Genomic DNA, 22,117 nt, shown 5'->3' on the forward strand with positions numbered 1-22,117 from the left:
GGTGGTACGCAGTGGTTCGGTGGACCTTGACGCCCAGGCCGTCAGCCATGGCAGACCAAAGCTCAGAAATGAACTGGGGGCCCCTGTCTGAGGTGATGTCAGCAGGGGGACCGAAACGCGAAACCCACGTTGACAAAAATGCCCTGGCCACTGCTGCTGCTGTAGTGGACGCCAGAGGCACCGCCTCAGGCCAGCGGGTTGTGCGGTCCACCACAGTCAAAAGGTGCGTGAAACCTTGTGACTGCGGCAGGGGACCAACCAGATCCACATGTACATGATCAAAACGCCTCCCTGGAACGCGGAAGGATTCGAGGGGCGCCTGTGTGTGCCTATGGATCTTAGCGCATTGGCATGGGATGCACGCTGCTGCCCAGTCTTTCACCGATTTACGAAGGCCCGGCCAAACGAACCTAGAGCTGACCAGCTTGACCGAGGCCCGGACGCCCGGACGAGAGAGGGCGTGTACGAGTCAGCGCGCGACGCCACGAAAGTGGAACTACAGGGCGTGGTCGGCCGGTGGAAACGTCACAAAGCAGGCTAGGCCCGCCGTTCCACACGGGTCTGTCCTCCAGTACAAGGCCCGTTTGCTCAGACCGAATGGTAAGGACGTCCGGGTCCGCCCGTTGGTCAGCGGCCATAGCGTCAAAGTCTATGCCAACATAAACGGGAGAAACCAGCGCGCGGGATAGACAGTCAGCCACGCAGTTGGACTTACCAGCCACGTGCTGAATGTCAGTTGTGAACTCGGAAATGGCTGCCTGCTGGCGCCCGCTCCACGGGTCAGAGACCTTGGACATCGCGAATGTCAAGGGTTTATGATCGACGTACGCGGTGAAACTCCGACCCTCTAGAAAAAAACGAAAATGCCGGGTCGCGAGGTGCAGGGCCAGCAACTCCCTGTCAAAAACGCTATATTTGCGCTCACTGTCCCTAAGCGTGCAACTGAAAAAGGCAAGCGGTTGCCAGACACCGGAGACCCGCTGCTCCAACACTGCGCCCACCGCCACGTCCGACGCATCGGTGGTCAACGCAATCTCCGCCGACGGAAACGGGTGGGGCAGCAGGCGGCGTTGCCAGCGGCCTTGGCCTCAGAAAATGCCTGGATGCGTTCAGGAGCCAATCAATCGGGTCCTTAGCAGTTTTACCCTTCAAAGCAGCATAGAGAGGCTGCAGCAGGTGCGCAGCTCTGGGGAGAAAGCGGTTGTAGAAATTGACCATCCCCAAGAACTCCTGCAGCGCTTTAACGGACGCGGGACGAAAAGCAAACGGCCCGGACCTTGTCCGCAACGGAACCACACCGTCAGCGGAAATGCGGTGGCCCAAGAAATCCAGAACCGGCAAGCCGAACTGGCACTTGGAGGGGTTGACGATCAGGCCGTGTGCCGCCAAGCGCTGGAAAACCTGACGCAAATGTGACGCGTGCTGCTGCGTTTGATACTGTTGACCATAATATCCTATTAGAGCGATTAGAACATGCTGTAGGTATTACAGGTACTGCACTGCAGTGGTTTGTATCATATCTATCTAATAGACTCCAATTTGTTCAAGTAAATGGAGAGTCCTCTTCACACACTAAGGTTAAATATGGTGTTCCACAGGGTTCAGTGCTAGGACCAATTCTATTTACATTATACATGCTTCCCTTAGGCAGCATCATTAGAAGACATAGCATAAATTTTCACTGCTATGCAGATGACACGCAGCTCTATCTATCCATGAAGCCAGGTAACACACACCAATTAGTGAAACTGCAGGAATGTCTTAAAGACATAAAGACCTGGATGGCCGCTAACTTTCTGCTTCTTAATTCAGATAAAACTGAGGTTATTGTACTCGGCCCTGAAAATCTTAGAACTATGGTATCTAAGCAGATTCTTACTCTGGATGGCATTACTTTCGGCCTCCAGTAACACTGTGAGGAACCTTGGAGTCATTTTTGACCAGGACATGTCCTTCAATGCACATATTAAACAAATATGTAAGACTGCTTTCTTCCATTTGCGCAACATCTCTAAAATTAGAAATATCCTGTCTCAGAGTGATGCTGAAAAACTAGTTCATGCATTTATTACTTCCAGGCTGGACAACTGTAATTCTTTATTATCAGGATGTCCTAAAACTCACTGAAAAGCCTTCAGCTAATCCAAAATGCTGCAGCAAGGGTACTGACAGGGACTAGAAAAGAGAGCATATTTCTCCTGTTTTGGCTTCCTTCATTGGCTTCCTGTTAAATCCAGAATTGAATTCAAAATCCTGCTCCTCACATACAAAGTCTTAAATAATCAGGCCCCATCTTATCTTAATGACCTTGTAGTACCATATCACCCCATTAGAGCACTTCGCTCTCGCTCTGCAGGCTTACTTGTTGTTCCTAGAGTATTTAAAAGTAGAATGGGAGGCAGAGCCTTCAGTTTTCAGGCCCCTCTTCTGTGGAACCAGCTTCCAGTTTGGATTCGGGAGACAGACACTATCTCTACTTTCAAGATTAGGCTTAAAACTTTCCTTTTGCTAAAGCATATAGTTAGGGCTGGACCAGGTGACCCTGAATCCTCCCTTAGTTATGCTGCAATAGACGTAGGCTGCCGGGATTCCCATGATGCATTGAGTTTTTCCTTCCAGTCACCTTTCTCACTCACTATGTGTTAATAGACCCTCTGCATCGAATCATATCTGTTATTAATCTCTGTCTCTCTTCCACAGCATGTCTTTATCCTGTTTTCCTTCTTCACCCCAACCGGTCGCAGCAGATGGCCGCCCCTCCATGAGCCTGGTTCTGCCGGAGGTTTCTTCCTGTTAAAAGGGAGTTTTTCCTTCCCACTGTCGCCAAAGTGCTTGCTCATAGGGGGTCATATGATTGTTGGGCTTTTCTCTGTATTTATTATTGTGCTATCTACTGTACAATATAAAGCGCCTTGAGGCGACTTTTGTTGTGATTTGGCGCTATATAAATAAAATTGAATTGAATTGAATTGAATTGACTCTCAGAACAGCTGGCCACCAATATATCGTCAAGGTACACGAAGACGAAAGACAGCCCGCGCAAGACAGAGTCCATCAACTGCTGAAAAGTCTGGGCGGCGCCTTTCAGGCCGAACGGCATGCGCAAAAATTCAAACAGGCCGAAAGGGGTAATAACGGCAGTTTTTGGGACGTCTTCGCAAGACGGGAACCTGGTGATACCCCCGCACCAAGTCAATTTTAGAAAAAATCGAGGTGCCGGCGAGGTGGGCGGAAAAATCCTGTATGTGGGGAATGGGGTAACGGTCGTTCTCCGTGACATTATTCAAACGGCGAAAATCCCCACACGGCCGCCACCGACCGTCGGACTTGGGCACCATGTGTAGCGGAGAGGCCCAGGCACTATTCGAGCGCTGCACAATGCCGAGGCGCTCCATAGAGCAGTTTTTCTTTGTCGCCAGCGGTCGCGGCCGCTACAGCGCGCTGTCGGGGCCCGTGTCCCAGGGTCGGAAAAGCACAAGGCAGCAAGCAGCGGCGCGCTCTGGGGCCAAAACGCTGATGGTAGAAACAGAGGTCCCGTCCGCGGTGTCGCTTTGCCGCCAGCGAAGGAGCGGACATGTTGGGGCAGGTCAGCTGGGAAGTAGAAGGCGCCGCCGGCGAGGCTGGAACTAGGTCGTCATCGTGGAAAGCGCGGGTAGCCAAGAGAATACGATCCGCGTCCTCAGCCAGGGAGCGATAATCCTTCGTGCCCAGAAGCGGAGAGTTGGCGAGGCCGGCTCTCACGGCCGCCGGCAGCTGTCGGAGGAAGATGTGGGCGAACAGGAATCCCCCGTCGTCCGGACCGAGAAAGGACAGCATGCGCTCCATCAGTTCGAGAGCCGCACCGCCACCCAGGCCTGAGAGGGAGGAGCTTCTCGGCTCGCTCTGCGCCGGAGAGGGCATAGCGCCGAAGAAGCAGCTCCTTAGGGCGGCGTACTTCCCTCGGGCGGTGGGTCCCGGAGGAGAGTCAACGCACGACGGGTGGCTAGCGGGTCGAGAGAGGCCACCACCTGGTGATATTTCGTGTCGTCAGCCGAGATGCCACGAAGGGCGAACTAAGCCTCCACGTGCACGAACCACGACGGGGGATCGTGAAGCCAAAAGTCCGGCAGCTCGAGTGGCACAGCAAACGCAGCTGCAGCCGGAGGCAGAGGGCTGGCGGCTGCTGATGCATCCAGAGCGGAGTCGGTGCCACCATCGGACTGCAGCATGTTCGAGTCAGGGGTCACCAATGTGGAGGTAAACACAGACGACACGAGAGCTCTCGATTAACACTCCTCGTTTATTCCTCATCACAACACAACTGAACACTTTTCCCTCCAAAACATAGCAACAACACTTCCTGAGAACTGGGTGTGAGTGGAGCCCTCCAGTGGTCCACCACAATATTATGTTTTTGTTGCTGGAAGTGCTTTTTATGCAATTTTTGCAAAGCTATATGTGGAAGGAAACCGTGACCTCGGGCAAGCTAATGGAATAAGATGCAAGTACAACTCCTACGGTTTCATATGCAAAAAAAAAAATTATTGCTACCTTACCTGGTTCCAGTTCTACTGGGATTTAAAAATAGTTAGGCAAAACGCATTGTGCCTGCTCCGACCGGTTGTAAAGGGTTAATGATATATTTTATGTAATAATTTATAAAATTAGGGTTAGAAACGATAGAAGACAAATGGCATGATAGACACTTTTCTATCGTCCACACGATATATACCGTCATATCGCCCAGCACTAATGTCCAGCATGTAAAGACCAACAGTGGGGCTCTAAGCTAGTGTACTCCTGAGTAGGGCTGGGCCATATTATACTGTTCACGGTAATACCGGTACAATGTTAGGCAACGATACGAAAATGAAATATCACGTTAGAATATGGGTAAAACGCGCATGCGCAGCGCCTTTGTTTTCATACGCACATGGCTGAAAAAGCACTGCGGCGACAGAGAATGAGAATGGGGAAAGCGAATTGTTGAGTGAAACAGATGAACCAGAATTGGTTTGTAAAAATGGTGCAACTTCAGTGATGTGGACTTGGTTTGGTGTTTGTCCGTCAGATACACAACAAAGCACATTTTTTTTGTAGAACATGCAAGCGGGCGTCGTTATTGTCGTACTTGTCGGACTAAGGTGCTCGTAAATCTGGGAGTAATTTGGGTCCTAAACTCCGTCCACTTCAGGTCCCAAAGTCAAACAAACACTGCAGCATCACTGAGAGTTAAAAACTGTCTAAGTTCTTTCATCTTTAATAAAACCATCAGCATTGCTGCTTTACCAGGTGTAACTATGAAGTTTAACATCCAGGCATCTAGGGCTGGGCTATATCGTACCGTTCACGGTAATACTGGTGTAATTTTGGGCAACGATAGGAAAATGAAATATCGCGATAGAATATGGGTAAAACGCGCATGCGCAGTGCCTTTGTTTACATACGCACATGGTGGCGACGCAGAATGAGAAGAGCGAAAGTGGATCGTTAAATGAAACGGATGAACCAGAATTGGTTTGTAAAAATGCTGCAGCTTCAGTGGTGTGGAACTGGTTTAGCTTTCGTCCGTCAGATACACAACAAAGCACTATTTTTGGTAGAGCATGCTAGCGGGCCGTCGTTATTACCGTGTTGTTTGGAAAATACGGCACACTTAAAATCAATCCTTTGATTTTTCTGAAAATCGTCAGTGCTCCTTATAATCCCGTGTGCCTTATGTATGAATTCTGGTTGTGTTTACTGACCTCGAAACGATTTTATGTACACGGCGCTCGAAAATCTGTCAAATGTTTTAGTACGACTTTGCTAAGCTACGAAGCCGCACCGCTTGATGGATTGTGGGAGCATTACAGCTATCGTAGGCAGGCGCCTCGCGGAGTGATACGTACTGTGCTTCAACGTAATATTACCGTATTGTGTGTGTATAACCTCTTTTTAAGTTTTGTGGATATTATACATGGTTATGCTGAGGATATGTCGGCCAGTTTCCACTGGAAATGCCTTTTGGTTAAACTGTCAGTGAGGAATTTGCACTGTTACATTTTTATATAACTTTAATGCACATAAAAAAAACAGCTGCTTGTTTAAGTGAAAATACATTGATGGGTTTTTTGCATTAATAAAGTTGTGGAGGTGTAAAGTATTTTGTCTAGTGTCAATTATATCGTCAGTTATATCATTATCGCAAATTTTCAAATGTATATCATGATAAATATTTTTGGTTATATCGTCCTGCTCTACAGGCATCCATGAAAACAGAATTTATTACATTTAATGGAGTTAGAAGTTAGCTCGCTAGCTTCCACCTAAACATGATATAGCATGTTCTGACTGAGAGATTTCTGAAACATTCAAACGTACAGCTCTGCTATCACTTCCAACATAAATGAAGACAGGAAACTAAACAGCAGTGACGTTTGTAGGGTTACTGAAGTTGGGCTAGCTGGTATATAATGATGTGCTACGTGATTGCTAGCAACACAGCTATGTTAGCATAACATAAACAGTGAAGCTGGAGGATGAACGCTAACTTTTTTCCACTCGATAAAAGTTAACGTGAGGGTTCCCGATGGTTAGAGACAAATGCAATCGCATGGCAGGATGCTGTAAACGGACCAAACTTCAGTCAGGAGAACAACTGAGATAATCCATCCACAATACGAGGTTAGCAAGAAGAATGAGTTGAATAAAGTTTGATTTATCTGACTGCTTTGTTTCGCTTAATGTGCCTTATAATCCCGTGCACCTTATGGTCCAAAAAATACAGATTTGACTTTTTTTATTTGGCACACTGCAGTTTAATGTTGCAAAGCACCTCTTTTTAACTTCAGTGGATATTATACATGGTTATGCTCAGGATATGTCAGCCCATTTCTACTGGAAATGTCTTTTGGTTAAACTTTCAGCAAGGAATTTGCATTTGCACTGTTAAATGTTTATATAGCTTTAATGCATATAAAAAACAGCTGCTTGTTTAAGTGAAAATAAATGGATGGGGGGGGTTTTCGCGCTAGTAAAGTTGTATCGTCAGTTATATCGTTATCGCAAATTTTCAAATATATATCGTGATATATATTTTTGGCCATATCGCCCTGCCCTACTCCTGAGCCCAGGTAAACAGGACAGGTCAGGGCAGGAAGGCCATCTGGTATAAAATAAAATCAATAAAAATCAAACATATCGTAATAACTAAGATTTCCATAGCGGATCAATCAGAGCCCAGGCTAACAATGACACTCAGGAGATGTACTCGACTTGAATTATGCAGCACATCTACCGGACAGACCGGAATAACACGATCTGCCAACTGAGCCGCGTGAAAAGCAGTGGGCGGACGGTCTGCTGGATCGAGGCATTCACATTGAAGAATCTCAGGAATGTGATGTATGCTGACAGGATAAGAGCGTGGCTACTGATCGCACGTTATGCAATGGAAGCCATTTGCTGCTCTACTTTTGTTGACACAGATGAGAATAAAAGTCATATTTACAGATTTAGAAGGAACATGGCTTCACACCAATATGACTCCAAATCCAGAACTTTGTTAGGGAATCATATCCAGTTCTTATATCTACACCACTATCAGAGCACACGGCAATGTGACAGCATCCTAAAAACCTGTTTGAAATGGGAGCGCGCCAGCCTGCTGTAGGACGTGCAGCACTCTCCTGTGTCTGATCTGTGCTTCACCTTTCAGAGGGAGTGTTACTTTCAAACAGTGCTGGATGCTGCTTTCAGAGTAATGATGACGTAGCGTACGGCATCAGAAGCTTGCTCGCTTACATGTTTTCCATGGCTGCATACAAAGAAACGGTGACAGTGAGGTTTAGGCTGTTTAAACTCCTCTCAGCATGTCATCAAAAAGGAAAACGTAAAACACAGAAAGTGTCCCCTCCATTCATGTCTATATGAAACCACACAGGGAATATAAAAGTGTGTGAGCCAACAAAATCACATAGCTTCAGATATTATGTTCCCTCTGTACAAATACACTGTGTACAAGTACACTAGTGTTTCCCCGTCTGAGACTTTCCACTGTGATGATGGAACATACTTTAAATATTTGGACATTTTTGGGCTCTGGGAAATTTTACTAATATAAAACCTGCACCGATTAAATTTTCAAAGAAAATGACCTGATTTGTTTTACAGATGCTTCTTTTATACTGCCAATGTTAATGCTAACGTCAGCAATAGCACAAGCCTGGATGAATGGGATGGCAGTCAGGCTGAGTGCATTCGTCCCATAGTGCTCTGTTGTGATCCAGGTAATCATTTACTACAATTCACAGAAAGGAAATCCTGGAAGTGGAGTTCACCTGGAATGTTCCGGTGGAGCACCAGTGGCCTTGTATTGGCTGCAGCTTTGTATTAGGATGAGCCTTAAATGATGGACAAGAACAGTGTAAACTGCACTTCATGTGTTAATGGCCACTTCAGAGGTGGAGTTTTAATGGGTGTTCGTGGATGAACTGGTTATCTGCTCACACTGATCAGTCTGGTCCAAAATTCACTGCACAGTTTGTCCACTCACATGTCAATAACTTTGTTTTCCCCCAACATGTTGGGACATTTGCTGTATCTGTGGCAAACGTCAAGTAATTCCTCCATTTCTCCCTGTGAGGCGTTGATTTCTGACTCGTACATACAAACATGTGTGCAGCTCTTTCACAAAGAACATTTTAAATGTCACCATTTATAACTTTGCCCTCGAGTATCCTGCTGCAAGTGTTTCCATTTTCCAAATATTTGACACTTAAATGATCCTGAGTGAGTCTTTAATTATGCTGACAAACTATAGAATAGAATAGAATAGACCTGTACACCTACAGTTTCATTGTAAGTGCACAATGAAACTGTGGGTACTCCACACCAACTGTGCAGGAATCAAATATAAACAGAATAATAGAAATGTATACAAGACAAGAGAAAAGGCCCACGGGAGCAGCACAGTGGGCGTGGTCTGAGGTGTGGGAGTATCATGGGGGCAGTCCTTGTCCTGCTCTGGGCTTACTGAACCAATGAAGGAGCACTACTCTCAATTAATGTTTCACTGCCTCAAAACTAATGCAACATATTCACCTGGTTAAACACATTATGGCATTTATCATCTAAGTAGGTGGTAATTTGGCAGTTGTTGGTCACACTGATATGACAATGAAAAACACGCTACAGCTAGAAGCTGCGGCTGTGCACACACACTCTGTTATTGCTGATACGACACTTTTGAGACTGGACCGTATCTGTACCGCTGGTCCTGTATGCTGACTGACACTGGCACATTTATTTGTGCCTCCCCTTTTTTAGTTACTGACCAACAGAATTTCTTCCTCTCACTTTAAACTGGTTGCTTTATGTTCCCTCTGCGTTTCTTTGTTTCATGGTGAAGAGCAACAAAAGCTGATGGACGCATTTTCTTTGCTGAAACTCTAATACTGAGGTTTATACTGAACAGGGACAGTTGTATACCATGTAATATCCCAGGAGGCAGACACATTTATTTTTGTAAAGACGTTTTTCTTACACTGAAAGTTAACACGAAAATCAGAAAGCTGTCCACTGTCCAAACAGAAGTCGATGCTCGTCCGAGTGTCAGACAGACATCATACTAGCTGCAGTGCACAAGTCTGTGACTTCTCTGGCCGCTGCTGTATGCCCTGTGTTTTGGCACAGCACAGAGCCCATGTGACTTGGTTACAGTCTGTACCATGAATGTGACACAAATAGCATGAGCAGCTAATAAACATTAGTCAAAGCTAACCAGCAGCTACTTTCATAATGTCCATCTCTGTACTGGAAACACTGGAGCTTCATGTGCTCTACCTGCATTTCCAGATGTTGACCTTAAGTTCTGAGGAGACTGATTTAGGTCTAATTGTTTGTTCATGTTAAGACAGACACACATAGTTTGTGTGCTTGTAGGGAAGTGTCTGCAGTGACATCACCACAGAGCCTAAAGTTCAGTGATGATCCACTTGGTAAAGTAAATCTGTTGGGTATCTTTCTTTGCCTTCAGACAATAATTGTGATGGCTAAAGAACCAAACAGGACGGCACAAAAGAAGAAGACATTAGCAGATGAACGTGGGTTTAGTCAGACCCTCTTTGGCTGACATGGGGAACATCTACCTTTGGTACGGCCGTGTCATTCATTGGTAAAATCTCAGACTGCTGACAGTAAACAGGACAGAAGATGAGGCCAAAGGCAAACAAACGTCCTGGTACATGAACAGCCAAAACACTAACTCGTCCACATACACGCAGACTGTCAGTGTGCTCACCAACTTCTCAAGCTTACACGAAAGATGTGAGTTTTCAAACCGATCCTCTCGAAACTCCTTTACTTCATTTTGGCGGAATTTGAAATCCCAAGTTTGCAGAAGTCCCTCCATGCAGTGAGTCATGCGTGGCGTGGGTAATGTAAATCTCACGGGGCATCATAAGAAACGCACTAATAAAAGAAGGCATTGTGAGGGGCAGGCAGAAGAAACGAGAACTTCGTGGAGACTGTGCGTTTGTACGCGTTTCTGATGACGTCATCCTTCAGCCATCCCTCACAGACTGTCCACGGAGACTGAGAGCAAAGAAACCACGCGTTTGCCGTGAAACTAACAGATGGTTTGGTTCCATCTCTGAATATTTGCCACGACACTGATTCCTGTTCTGAGACTGCTCCTAAAATTTGAGGCAACATGGAAGCATCTGAGTGCGTCCGGGCCCTGGCTCCTCCCAGCACAAACTACAGATCCCATTTAGCTTCTCGTCATCAAACATCTTCATCACAACATCTCATCACAAGTTCAACAAACAGCCGCCGTGTCTGTTTTAAACGCTTTAAACGCGTAAAAAGCAGCGCTTGGCACGGAGGCGGCTGTGGTCACAGTAACGCTCCCCGCGTCTTTCTTCTTGCTGGACACGAAGGAAAAAGTTCCCGAGCGCTGGGAACAAGTTCGGGAACGTTCGGCGCGTTCAGACAAACAACAGGACTGAAACTTTGTTTAAACACTCGTGTTCGGCCCACAGTGAGACACACCGACAGGCCCGTGGGCTTCTAGCATCCACACAAAAAGTCTGAGAGCGACGGAAACATGAGCCAAAGTAAAAGCGCGACCGAAGCACTTACTTTGCTCTTCACTTCAGCAGACAGTCCGTAGGCTGGTCCCTTATTAAAGTGAGTCATCGTGTCACTTTTGTAACCCAAAGGATTACTCGCAAAGTCCGCGGAGTCGTCTGTGGAAAAAACCGATTTCTCAGCGACTGTTTCGGCCCAACGGGAGCTCAAGTAGTGTGTGAGGCTTCCAGCGCAGAGTACGGTCAGCCCCCCCGCCTCTTGTCCCCTCCCCTCAGTATCAGCTGCACCCTGAAAGAAGCCCTGGATGTGAAGACAACTTCCACACATGACCAAAACTTTCCATACCGGGATCATTTTTAGGAATCCTGTTCAGCTCAGCTTTGGTCTGCAGGCTGGCTGAAAACAAAAAGCTTTAACCTAGAGCAGCAAACCAAGTCCCACAGCAACCGAGAAACACACACGTCTCACCTGCTCCTTTCCCCGTGTGGACCCGCCGTGCCGTGGAAGCAGAGGCTGAGCGTGGGCTTACTAACAGGCCTCTCCTCTGCTGCGTTCAGGTTTATGAGACACGTGCGCGTATACTGTCAGGGAAAACATGCTAATCCACGTGCACTCTGGTCATCCTGCACCGTGTGGGTGGACATGTCCGATATGAATGGTGACCGTCCATCTTTCTCCTCTCATGCAGTGACTCCTGCTCGGTGTGGGCTCCACAAACAGTCTTTGAGAAGCTGTTTCCCACAGCGATCACACGTGATGTCGTGCACCACGTCGGACAGATAAACGTCAACCTTCCCAGTGATGCACAGGTGCAGCAGTTTCACCTTTACTGCATTGTTTTCTGAGTAGTTTAATAGTAATGAGAGTAAATAATGGGACAAACAACTCAACAATACAGACAGAACATTTATTCATCACACCACACAACAGGAACGAGTCCGTGTGGATCAGACACTTTCACACCATTCTTCCGAGGAAAATTGATTTGGGGTATTTGTCCCTCAGAGACGACCACTGTACAAAGAAGTAGTCGGATACAGGATACAGGATCTTCCCAGTGAGTGACAGCGTCTGGACACGGCAAATACTCTCAGCGTAAACTATCAAGACTTTCTTTATTCCCAGAATTCCAAGGAGGAGTCCTGCTACACAAAGGGGAATGCACGTCCCCGGGCCGTTACACAGCACCTGAAAAAACACAGACAGGGGAGGGGCGAGCACACATCCAGGAAGAGACACATGGAAAGAGGTTATTCTGTACATCCGTTACACAACTGTGTGTCATGTGACAAAAACTGGCTCAAGTGCCATTCTGGATCGGTTCAGTTCCCATGTGCACTCCATGTCGTCATTCCCAAAATACATGTGAGGAAGCACAGGACGACACGGACATACAGCACAGAGCACAGCAGCCTCTGTTCCTCAAACAGCGACTAGCCTCACCTCCTCAGATCCTTCAGTAGAAACTGTCAGAGTCAAAGAGGGCACACAGGAAACCATGATACGTCTGGTGCACCGGCATGTTGGGATTTGGAGCTTACAGAACATATTTAAGGCCAAACACAGCTGAGCTGAACCATCTCAGACCACAAATGTATCAAAATGTTTCAAACAGATACGTGTTTGACTCACCAATGACTGCGTTCAGTGAGACAAAGGGAGGGGGCTCGAATAAGTACGTGGCCTCAGGACTGAAGGAGGCTGATGGAGTTTACAGGAAACTGGAGAGAGCTGCCGTGGAGTCTGGAGAAGTAATCATACAGCTCCTCTCTGCATGCACAGAGCCCCACTCTGCAGTCAGCTTACACCCACACCATGACACTGCTCATGCTGTAGCAGGTGTTACCACAGGTTAGCTAGTACACTGAGCACAGACTGCAGTAAACCTGGGATATGGAGGACTTTCCCTGGAGTCTACATTTATTATTGGAGCTAACCCCTAACCCTGCACAAACATTCTTACAGCAGCAGGGCTGCAATGATAGTTTGATTAGAAAATAATCCTTTGCTTCGACGCTTCGTTTAGTGCACAGCTCTGTCGTCATGTAAGCGCCAGCGTTTCAGCTAAAACAGACCTGAAACATATTCAGGAACAGCGTGTGAATAAAAGCAGTTTTTCAGCAGAAACAAATGTTGTTTTTATAAAGTGAAACCAGTGAGAAGCAGTTTTCTCTCTTTTGAATATTTACTGTTGCTCATTAATAAGACAACAGTTTTTGTTACTTAAATAAAAACACCGGGATAACGGAGGGAATATTCCATGGGCAACATACCTGATAGGTAGCAGCGTGCTAACCATCACTGTGTGAACCTGAATCACCTGAAACAACAGTCCACTCACCATGTCCGGTCTGAGCCTGAACACCAGAGGGAGGGAATACCGCAGGGCATTCAGAGTACTGACGACAGACGAGCTCCAGGACTGGTGCACCTCGCGGCTTCGTGGGATCCGACAGATGGTGAACTGAGGAACACAACATGTGTGCGTCACTAACGGCCTGCTATGACAACTGTTGTTGTTTGTGTTAAGGAAAATGTACACATCATAGGAGGGGTCTCCATGGCTGAGCAGCTGCAGGCCTTATGAGACCAAGCTCAGTGCAGTGCGTCGAGATGTAAAGCACGCCGCCACTGCAGTGGACGCGCGTTCTCTGGAGTTAGTATTATCTATATTATCTCATGTATTTGTGTCATGCTGTCACTATCATAGACAGTAGAAAAGCTTGTGGTTATCTTTGACTTGATTTTCATTGGTCTTAATTTGACACTGGATGTTTAAATGGATTGACCGAGCTGTAACCTCACAGGGACTGAAGACAAACACAGAAAGCTGTGACACACACGAGGAAGTGCTTCTGTGACGGAGCAGGGATTTTCAACACTACTTTTCTTTAGACAGCATAAACTATCTGCACACAGTAACAGGATTATTTCAGAATAAGTCGTGGCCAACAGGCCTCTGACAAACTTCTACTTTCTGTCTTTGCCTTGTAGTGGAGTATTGTCAAAGTGTGATACTTTCCTGAAGGAAAGGAAATAAGTAACTCTTCCAGTGTGTGTGCCTGCTGCTGTCAGGACTCTCCTGCCTATGATGATGCACAGTCATGTGGGAGCAGGTAGTCCTCTGCAGCGTGATTCGTCACTGGTCTCCGCTGCTCCAGTCCAGCGGTGGCATGCTTTACTGTATCTGAACCTTTGCATTGTGCTTGGATGCAGCTGCTGGGCCATGGAGACCCATAAAGCTCAGTCAGTTGGATACACTGTAGCTCTCACTGTGCATCACCACACTGCTCTCATCAGTAACACTGAGTTAAAACCAAAATATTAAAAGGTCCATCACATGATGTGTACCTGTGAGTCTGACTGTTGTTTGAGGCTTTCAAATGTGCAAATTTTCTCCTCGCTCATCCTGTCTGTGTCTGCAATGACATAGTGTCGAGGTGTGTAGGCTGCAGACATACACTGCAGCAGGTGCAGGATCTCTGTGGTATGACCACCTACAAATCAGAAAGAAGCACAGTGCCAGTTAGAAGGTTAACCACGACCTGGAGAATTCTGAATTCTTAGTCCACACTGCACTCATCATACATGCTCATCTCAAATCAAATCAAATCAAAGTCAAATCACTGCACATCACATGTGCACTGGTACAGTATGAAATTCATGCTCATCTTCACAAGCAACAGAGTTGTGCAAAATACAAGATGCAACAACATGGTTAATAAAGTAATAAACAGACATATCACTTTGATGTTAGATGGACACTTAATAAAGACAGACATTCATTTGATTTAGAAGGTATGTTTTGTACAGAGGAGCAAAACAAAGAGAAACAAACAGATCAGTTCATGCTGGCTGGTGAGCGTGAAGCGGGACTCTGGTGACAGCGGCAGAGAAGAGGACACTAACAGTGTTGGACATCCTGCACGTGGCCAGAAACAGCCAGAGGAGTCTGCTCGACAGCTCTATGAAGCATCATTATCACTTTGAACTTCACATCAGTCTACTGACCTTAAAGAAGAGGTCAAAGGTCAAATGTGACATTACATTATAAATGCTTAAACAGAATCATAGTTTATACGTTATTCTCAGATCAGCAGGTTCCCATGATGACTACAAACTGTTTCTAAGAGGACGACAATCTCCCCAAAACGGCCGTGCCCCATCAGACCTCAGACACGTCTGAGTATTATTATATGGTCCCAGCAGAGAACACTGCAGGGTTACCTGCAGGTCGCTGCTCTCCTGCAGAAGCAGCTTTCTCATGCTGTCTATAATATATGTGCTATTACTGCATGTCATTAACCTTTGGAGTCTCTCTCCCATACTCTAGTCCAGTGATCCTGGTTCTGTTTGAGGTCACTTCCTGTTAAAAGGGAGCTTTTTTGTCTCACTGTCACCAAGTGCTCGCTCATAGGGGATCATTTGATTGTTGTGGTTTCTTGCTAACATTGTAGGGTCGTTACGTGTGAAGATAACTGCTGTTGTAATTTGACTGTATATAAATAAGGCTGAGCTGCAGAGCTACACCTCAGGACCAGCTCTACGCTCCAGACTGTACTGGATCGCCCCGCTCAGCATTAAGCTGAGTATTTTCACCACTGAGACCAGGAAACCTGCACACTCCTTGGCTAACGATCGTGTTGGCTGTACTTTTCAGACCTGGACCCAATTCCTGTGATGTTCAGCAACACTTCTCAAAATAAAGCCTGAGTTGATACGTCAGAGCCTCCATTTGAATCCAGCAGAGTAATGTGAATACTGCTGACTATTCATCTTAACAAAGCAGAGGGTGGAGCACTCTGTCACTATCATGGACTGCACAAATGTTCGTGGTTATCATTCATTCATACCTAACAAGAACAAAATACAGGTGACAGAAACTGAAGACAAAAATACAAACACATCACACACTGATGTGACACACACGAGGACACCGTTGTTAGCCCCCCAGTATTTACCAAAATGTTTAAGTGTCAAGAACTGCACTGAGAAGTAGGACCACACAGTACAGAACAAGGAAAGGAATCAAAGGAAGCAAACTAGTGAGAGATGTGTCTAAAGACCTAGGAACAACTGCAGAGACACTAGTGACTGTTGGGAATTGTAGTCTCACACATGACAGCCACTAGAAACCTACACAGGAATGGACTGTAGGGTCTCAGGCCAGGGAAAACTTCACGTTCGAGCTGGACAAAGCTCATGCACACTGGAAGTGGATCCTTTGGGTTCTTTGGTACAACCCAAAGAACTTAGTGCCCACATCGTACACTTGTGTCTTTAAACCAACTACAACGGCTGCGCCCAACCAGCCCACGCGCCACAAAGTGTGATGTGAAAATCCTCACACAACACCCACACCCTAATACCTTCATGTGGATGTGGTTCTGGTTAGACCCACTGAGAGTGAATCAGGAGATTTTCAGTGGAAAAAGGTTCTGAGTGAACTGTTGATGACAAACCGTCTGACTTCATCTCAATCAGTGAACACAAACTGTCTGCATCTCCATTCAAAAAGTCACTTCAAAATCCACGTTTGAGTCTGAAAATAAAAAAGTTTATGAATGAAGAAAGAGAGAGGGATGTCAAATATGTGGTCCGTGTGCAGCAGGAGGGCAGAGAGAAACAATCTGCTAGCACACAGATGACTGACTCAGACTTCAACAGTTTCCCCTCATCTCAGCGTGGAAAACAAGCGGTCCACGGACTGACACCCGGCACAGGTCCACGCATGCATCTAAACTGTTTCTTCAAGGAAATAAAACCATTCCTGCCTCTAAGGAATTTTAATAACAAAATACATAGAAAATAACCAACATCGCTTAATCTGGATGGAATTATTAAGAAAAAATCCAGTAATTTGACGGATTTTCACATCACTTATTACCAGAATGACCTTTATGTACACTATATGTATGTATAGTGTACCGGAAGCTCCGTCATCTTGTTTGTACGGTAGCGGAAGTGTCACAGACCTCACTGACGCTCTGCAGTGTTTACCAAAGCAAACGTGTTCAGTATCCACAGCTAAAACAGCAGATACATGGCATGGGTAGAATTAGCATGCGTCCACGCCGTGTCGCGTCCGATGGAAGAAACACTCACGGTGTCACCGTTAGGGTCACAGTGAAAAATGGCTCTATGCTTGGTGTATTCCAGCCCTGGTAGCTACGGACGCCGGCTAACGGCTTCACTCGGAGGCTGTATTCGGTGTGTTTGAACACGTCTGTGGTGTTTGTAACGTAACAATATGAGCGAGTTTTCTCTATGACACTTGAACGCAGCGTAGAGCAGCAGGGCCGTGTTCCGCGCTGTTACCTGATCCTGCGACCACCAGAACAGTAACCCGACCCTTGGTTCCAGGCTTGTACTTAGCGCCCGTCTTCACAACGATATAAAGGCGAATAATGAAAAATAAACATAGAAGTAAAACTGCTGACGTGAATCCCAACAGGAACATCATGACGGCTACGGCAGCCTGGCGTGCCCAAAATCAGAGACGACGTGGGACAGTGAAGCCCTGAGTGCGGGCTGGTAGGCAGAGCCAGCTGTAGCTGCAGCTGACAGGACTGCTTGGTGTTCAGATTACTTTTTGTTTTTAGCTCAGGCTTCCACATCTATTCAGAATTCCTGGACACGTGTCTTTAAATCTGCAGTGAAATATGCTGATGAAGTGGAGTGTACTTATGGGAAAAGTAGTTTGAAAGAAAAATATACAAAAGGGTCGATTTTCACTTCAAATTCATTGTAATTTGTAACTGTAATAATAATAATGATAATGTTATCTGTTATCTGCACAGTCGAGGAGCGTGTCAGGATACATTTCACTGCGTGTTGTACTCGTATAACTCTGAATGTGACAAATAAAGAATGTTGAACCTTGAATGATCTGTTTGATCTATAGAGCAGGGGTGTCAAACTGAAATGAGCTGTGGGCCGCTGCTAACACGCTCTCTTTAGTGTTCAAGTCATACAAAACAAACAAACAAGAAAACAGCCACAGATATTTCTGAAAATGTGTTGTTTGTTTGTTTTCATTTCAAATATTTTATAACAAGACTAAACTTTTTTATGAACACATTGGTCCTCTCTGTGTGTGCAGACACGTGGCAGCACTGCTGCTGTCATTGTGTTTGTGTTTAAATCAAAGTGCAGAGATAAGTGTACAGATGAGTTTGTGACTCTGTCACTGCACTAACACAGCCTCAGCATGTTTGTGCTCTCTGCTCATAAAGAACTTATTTTAACATTGAACAACAAACAATTTCTCCCTAACATTACATTTCTTCACGTCCATATACGGGCCGCCAGAAGGGGTGAGGCAGGCCGTGGGTTTGAGAGCCCTGCTATAGATGGTATTACATAATCAGTAATGGTTTGAGAAGAACTGTTATCAACTAGTATCATTATTTTTCTGTTGTACTTGTTTTTTATGGTAAATGATCATGCAGGTTCCCAGAGACCTGTCACGGGCCTAACACAGAGCACAGTCATCCACACTAAAGTCAGTCTCCAGTTAACTCGAGCCAGTGCATGTTTGAGGAAGTCAGCGTACCCAGCAGCACCTCCACACAGACCACATTCAAGCCCAGGATGGTGTTGCTGTGAGGCAGCAGTGCTAGCTGCTGCACCTCTCCACAGTGCTTACAAAATCAAGTTATAAATTGAACTAACCAACATTTTAAACAAGTAGAGCTGAAACAATCAATCAATTATTGACTTGAAATAAAGTCAGCAGCTAGTAGAACATTTCTCCAGCATGAACACATTCATACAAAGGACTGGATACCCTCATATATAACCAGTCCTGTCTTGACATCTGTTTGCCGTCTCTTGCAGGTGGAGCCTGTAGTTGGTTCAGCTTGCCTTTCTTAACGGACTTTTGTGGCAGCTCGCAGTTAGAGCTTTGCTTTTGTTTACATCTGCCTGCCTTTGAGGCTGCATTTGTTCTCTGTGACACATTTAGGAGATTATTTAACGTAACGACGGAGTGGCTGTAGCTCAGGAGGTGGAGCAGGTCATCTGCTGATTGGAAGGTTGGTGGTTTGATCCCTGACTCTCCCAGTCTGTATGCCATGTGCTGACCCCAAGTTGCTCTCTGATGCAGCCATCGGAGTGTGAATGTTAGCTTGGGAGGCACTGAGAAGCACTTTTCAGAAGAAAGTGAATGTGGAAAGTTGTATAAAGTGCTTTCAGCGCTCTGGCAGAGTAGAAAGGGATATGTATAAGGATCAGTCCATTTACCATGATTTACTTTATGTGGTACATAGTTTTAATTCATTGACATATTCAGTGTAGGACATTTACTTGTAGTATTTTTCCAGAATACGTCCTCACAGTCAGCCTTCAGTCGTGAATCTGTGTTCTGACTATTGTCCACATCCTGAAGACCTTCTCTGACTCTGTGGTGGCCTCAGCCATTTTTTATGGTGTGGTCTGCTGGGGAGGCAGCATCTCTGCTGGGGACAGGAAGAGACTGAACAGGCTGATCCAAAGGGCCAGCTCTGTTCTGGGAGGCCCTCTGGACCCAGTGGAGGTGGTGAGTGACAGGAGAATGGCGGCTAAGCTGTCATCCCTGATGGACAACATCTCCCACCCCATGCAGGAGACTGTGAAGGCACTGAGCAGCTCCTTCAGTGGGAGACTGCGGCACCCACGGTGTGGGACGGAGAGATTTCGCAGGTCTTTCCTCCCCACTGCTGTCAGACTCCACAACAAAGACTTTTGCAGCTGATCAAACACACAAACACATGTGGGCTTCATAGATAATTGGCAAACCTTCTGGAGGAAACCTGGTCTTGTTAGGAGAGACGGCATCCATCCCACTTTGGATGGAGCAGCTCTCATTTCTAGAAATATGGACAAATTCATTAAACCCCCAAAATATGACTATCCAGAGTTGGGACCAGGAAGCAGAGTTGCAGTCTTACACGCCTCTCTGCAGCTTCTCTCCTCCTGCTACCCCCAAAACCCATCTCCATTGAGACTGTGTCAGCTCCCAAAAAGACAAAAACAAACTAAAAACCAGCAACAAACAACTTAAACATAAAAATCACAAAGAAAGAACAATACAGTATCCACATCTGAACCAAAGAGTAAAACAGTGAAATGTGGATTATTAAATATTAGGTCTCTCTCCTCCAAGTCTCTGTTAGTACATGACTTAATAATTGATCAACAAATCGATTTACTCTGCCTTACAGAAACCTGGTTGCAGCAGGATGAGTATGTTAGTTTAAATGAATCAACACCCCGAGTCATTCTAACTACGAGAAATCCTCAAGCACAGGCCGAGGGGCGGTGTGGCAGCAATTTTTCACACCAGCCTATTAATTAACGAAAGACCCAGACAGACTTTTAATTCATTTGAAAGCCTGATGCTTAGCCTCGTCCAACCCAGCTGTAAAACTCAGAAACCAGTCTTACTTGTTATCATCTATCGTCCACCTGGGCCTTACACAGAGTTTCTCTCTGATTTCTCAGACTTTTATCTGATTTAGTGCTCAGCTCAGATAAAATAATTATTGTGGGTGATTTTAACATCCATGTAGATGCTAAAAATGACAGCCTCAACATGGCATTTAATCTGTTATTAGACTCAAGTGGCTTCTCTCAAAATGTAAAAGAACCCACCCACCACTTTAATCACACTCTAGATCTTGTTTTAACATATGGCATAGAAACTGAACATTTAACAGTGTTTCCTGAAAACCCTCTGCTGTCTGATCATTTCCTGATAACATTTACATTTACAATAATTGATTACACAGCAATGGAGAGTAGACTTTATCACAGTAGATGTCTTTCTGAAAGTGCTGTAACTAAGTTTAAGAATATAATCCACCCACTGTTATCATCTTCAATGCCCTGTACCAACATAGAGCAGAGCAGCTATCTGAACGCTACTCCAACAGAGGTCGATTATCTTGTTAATAATTTTACCTCCTCACTACGTACGACTCTGGATACTGTAGCTCCTGTGAAAACTAAGGCCTCAAATCAGAAGTACCTGACTCCGTGGTATAATTCTCAAACACGTAGCCTAAAGCAGATAACTCGTAAGCTGGAGAGGAAATGGCGTGTCACAAATTTAGAGGATCATCATTTAGCCTGGAGAAATAGTTTGCTGCTTTATAAGAAAGCCCTCCGCAAAGCCAGAACATCTTACTATTCGTCACTGATTGAAGAAAATAAGAACAACCCCAGGTTTCTCTTCAGCACTGTAGCCAGGCTGACAAAAAGTCAGAGCTCTACTGAGCCAACCATCCCTTTAACGTTAACTAGTAATGACTTCATGAACTTCTTCACAAATAAAATTTTTATCATTAGAGAAAAAATTACCAATAATCATCCCACAGATGTAATATTATCTACAGCTACTCTTAGTACCATCGATGTTAAGTTAGACTCTTTTCTCCAATTGATCTTTCTGAGTTAACTTCAATAATTAATTCCTCCAAACCATCAACGTGTCTTTTAGACCCCATTCCTACAAAACTGCTCAAAGAAGTCCTGCCATTAATTAATTCTTCGATCTTAAATATGATCAACCTATCTCTAATAATCGGCTATGTACCACAGGCCTTCAAGCTGGCTGTAGTTAAACCTTTACTTAAAAAGCCATCTCTAGACCCAGCTGTCTTAGCTAATTATAGGCCAATCTCCAACCTTCCTTTCATATCAAAAATCCTTGAAAGAGTAGTTGTCAAACAGCTAACAGATCATCTGCAGAGGAATGGCTTATTTGAAGAGTTTCAGTCAGGTTTCAGAGCTCATCACAGCACAGAAACAGCTTTAGTGAAGGTTACAAATGATCTTCTTATGGCCTCTGACAGTGGACTCATCTCTGTGTGCTTGTCCTGCTAGACCTCAGTGCTGCGTTCGATACTGTCTAACCATAATATCCTATTAGAGCGATTAGAACATGCTGTAGGTATTACAGGTACTGCACTGCAGTGGTTTGTATCATATCTATCTAATAGACTCCAATTTGTACATGTAAATGGAGAGTCCTCTTCACACACTAAGGTCAATTATGGTGTTCCACAGGGTTCAGTGCTAGGAC

At 45.5% G+C, this 22,117-nt stretch overlaps 2 protein-coding genes across 2 annotated transcripts in view; both read right to left on the minus strand.

Annotated features, from left to right (window-relative positions):
• The window catches only part of cnn3a (calponin 3, acidic a), a 22,989-nt gene extending 11,655 nt beyond the window's left edge, over positions 1-11,334 (minus strand). Inside the window, exon 1 of the mRNA XM_031739591.2 lies at positions 11,104-11,334. Within this exon, the coding sequence (XP_031595451.1) occupies positions 11,104-11,160 (57 nt within the window). The 5' untranslated portion in view covers positions 11,161-11,334. The remainder of the gene's footprint in view (positions 1-11,103) is intronic.
• Positions 11,335-11,938: 604 nt separating this feature from the next.
• alg14 (ALG14 UDP-N-acetylglucosaminyltransferase subunit) lies at positions 11,939-17,774 on the minus strand. The gene is made up of 4 exons (XM_031739576.2): positions 17,371-17,774; positions 14,404-14,549; positions 13,394-13,516; positions 11,939-12,240 (listed from the first exon to the last, which is right to left on the minus strand). The coding sequence occupies exons 1-4, from the start codon at positions 17,513-17,515 to the stop codon at positions 12,010-12,012; spliced, it is 645 nt and encodes a 214-aa protein (XP_031595436.1). The 5' UTR covers positions 17,516-17,774; the 3' UTR covers positions 11,939-12,009.
• Positions 17,775-22,117: the final 4,343 nt, after the last annotated feature.

The sequence above is a fragment of the Oreochromis aureus genome, linkage group 9 (genome assembly GCF_013358895.1).
Source record: "Oreochromis aureus strain Israel breed Guangdong linkage group 9, ZZ_aureus, whole genome shotgun sequence".
In the NCBI taxonomy this organism is placed as follows: Eukaryota; Metazoa; Chordata; class Actinopteri; order Cichliformes; family Cichlidae; genus Oreochromis; species Oreochromis aureus.

What these genes read in the sequence shown, in the direction of transcription:
- alg14 (XM_031739576.2), bottom strand. Translation starts at nt 17,515, where the DNA reads ATGATGTTCCTGTTGGGATTCACGTCAGCAGTTTTACTTCTATGTTTA. An exon ending in TCTGGTGGTCGCAGGATCAG is followed by an intron (nt 14,550 to 17,370) that starts GTAACAGCGCGG and finishes TCTGATTTGTAG; the next exon opens with GTGGTCATACCACAGAGATC. An exon ending in AACAACAGTCAGACTCACAG is followed by an intron (nt 13,517 to 14,403) that starts GTACACATCATG and finishes TGTGTTCCTCAG; the next exon opens with TTCACCATCTGTCGGATCCC.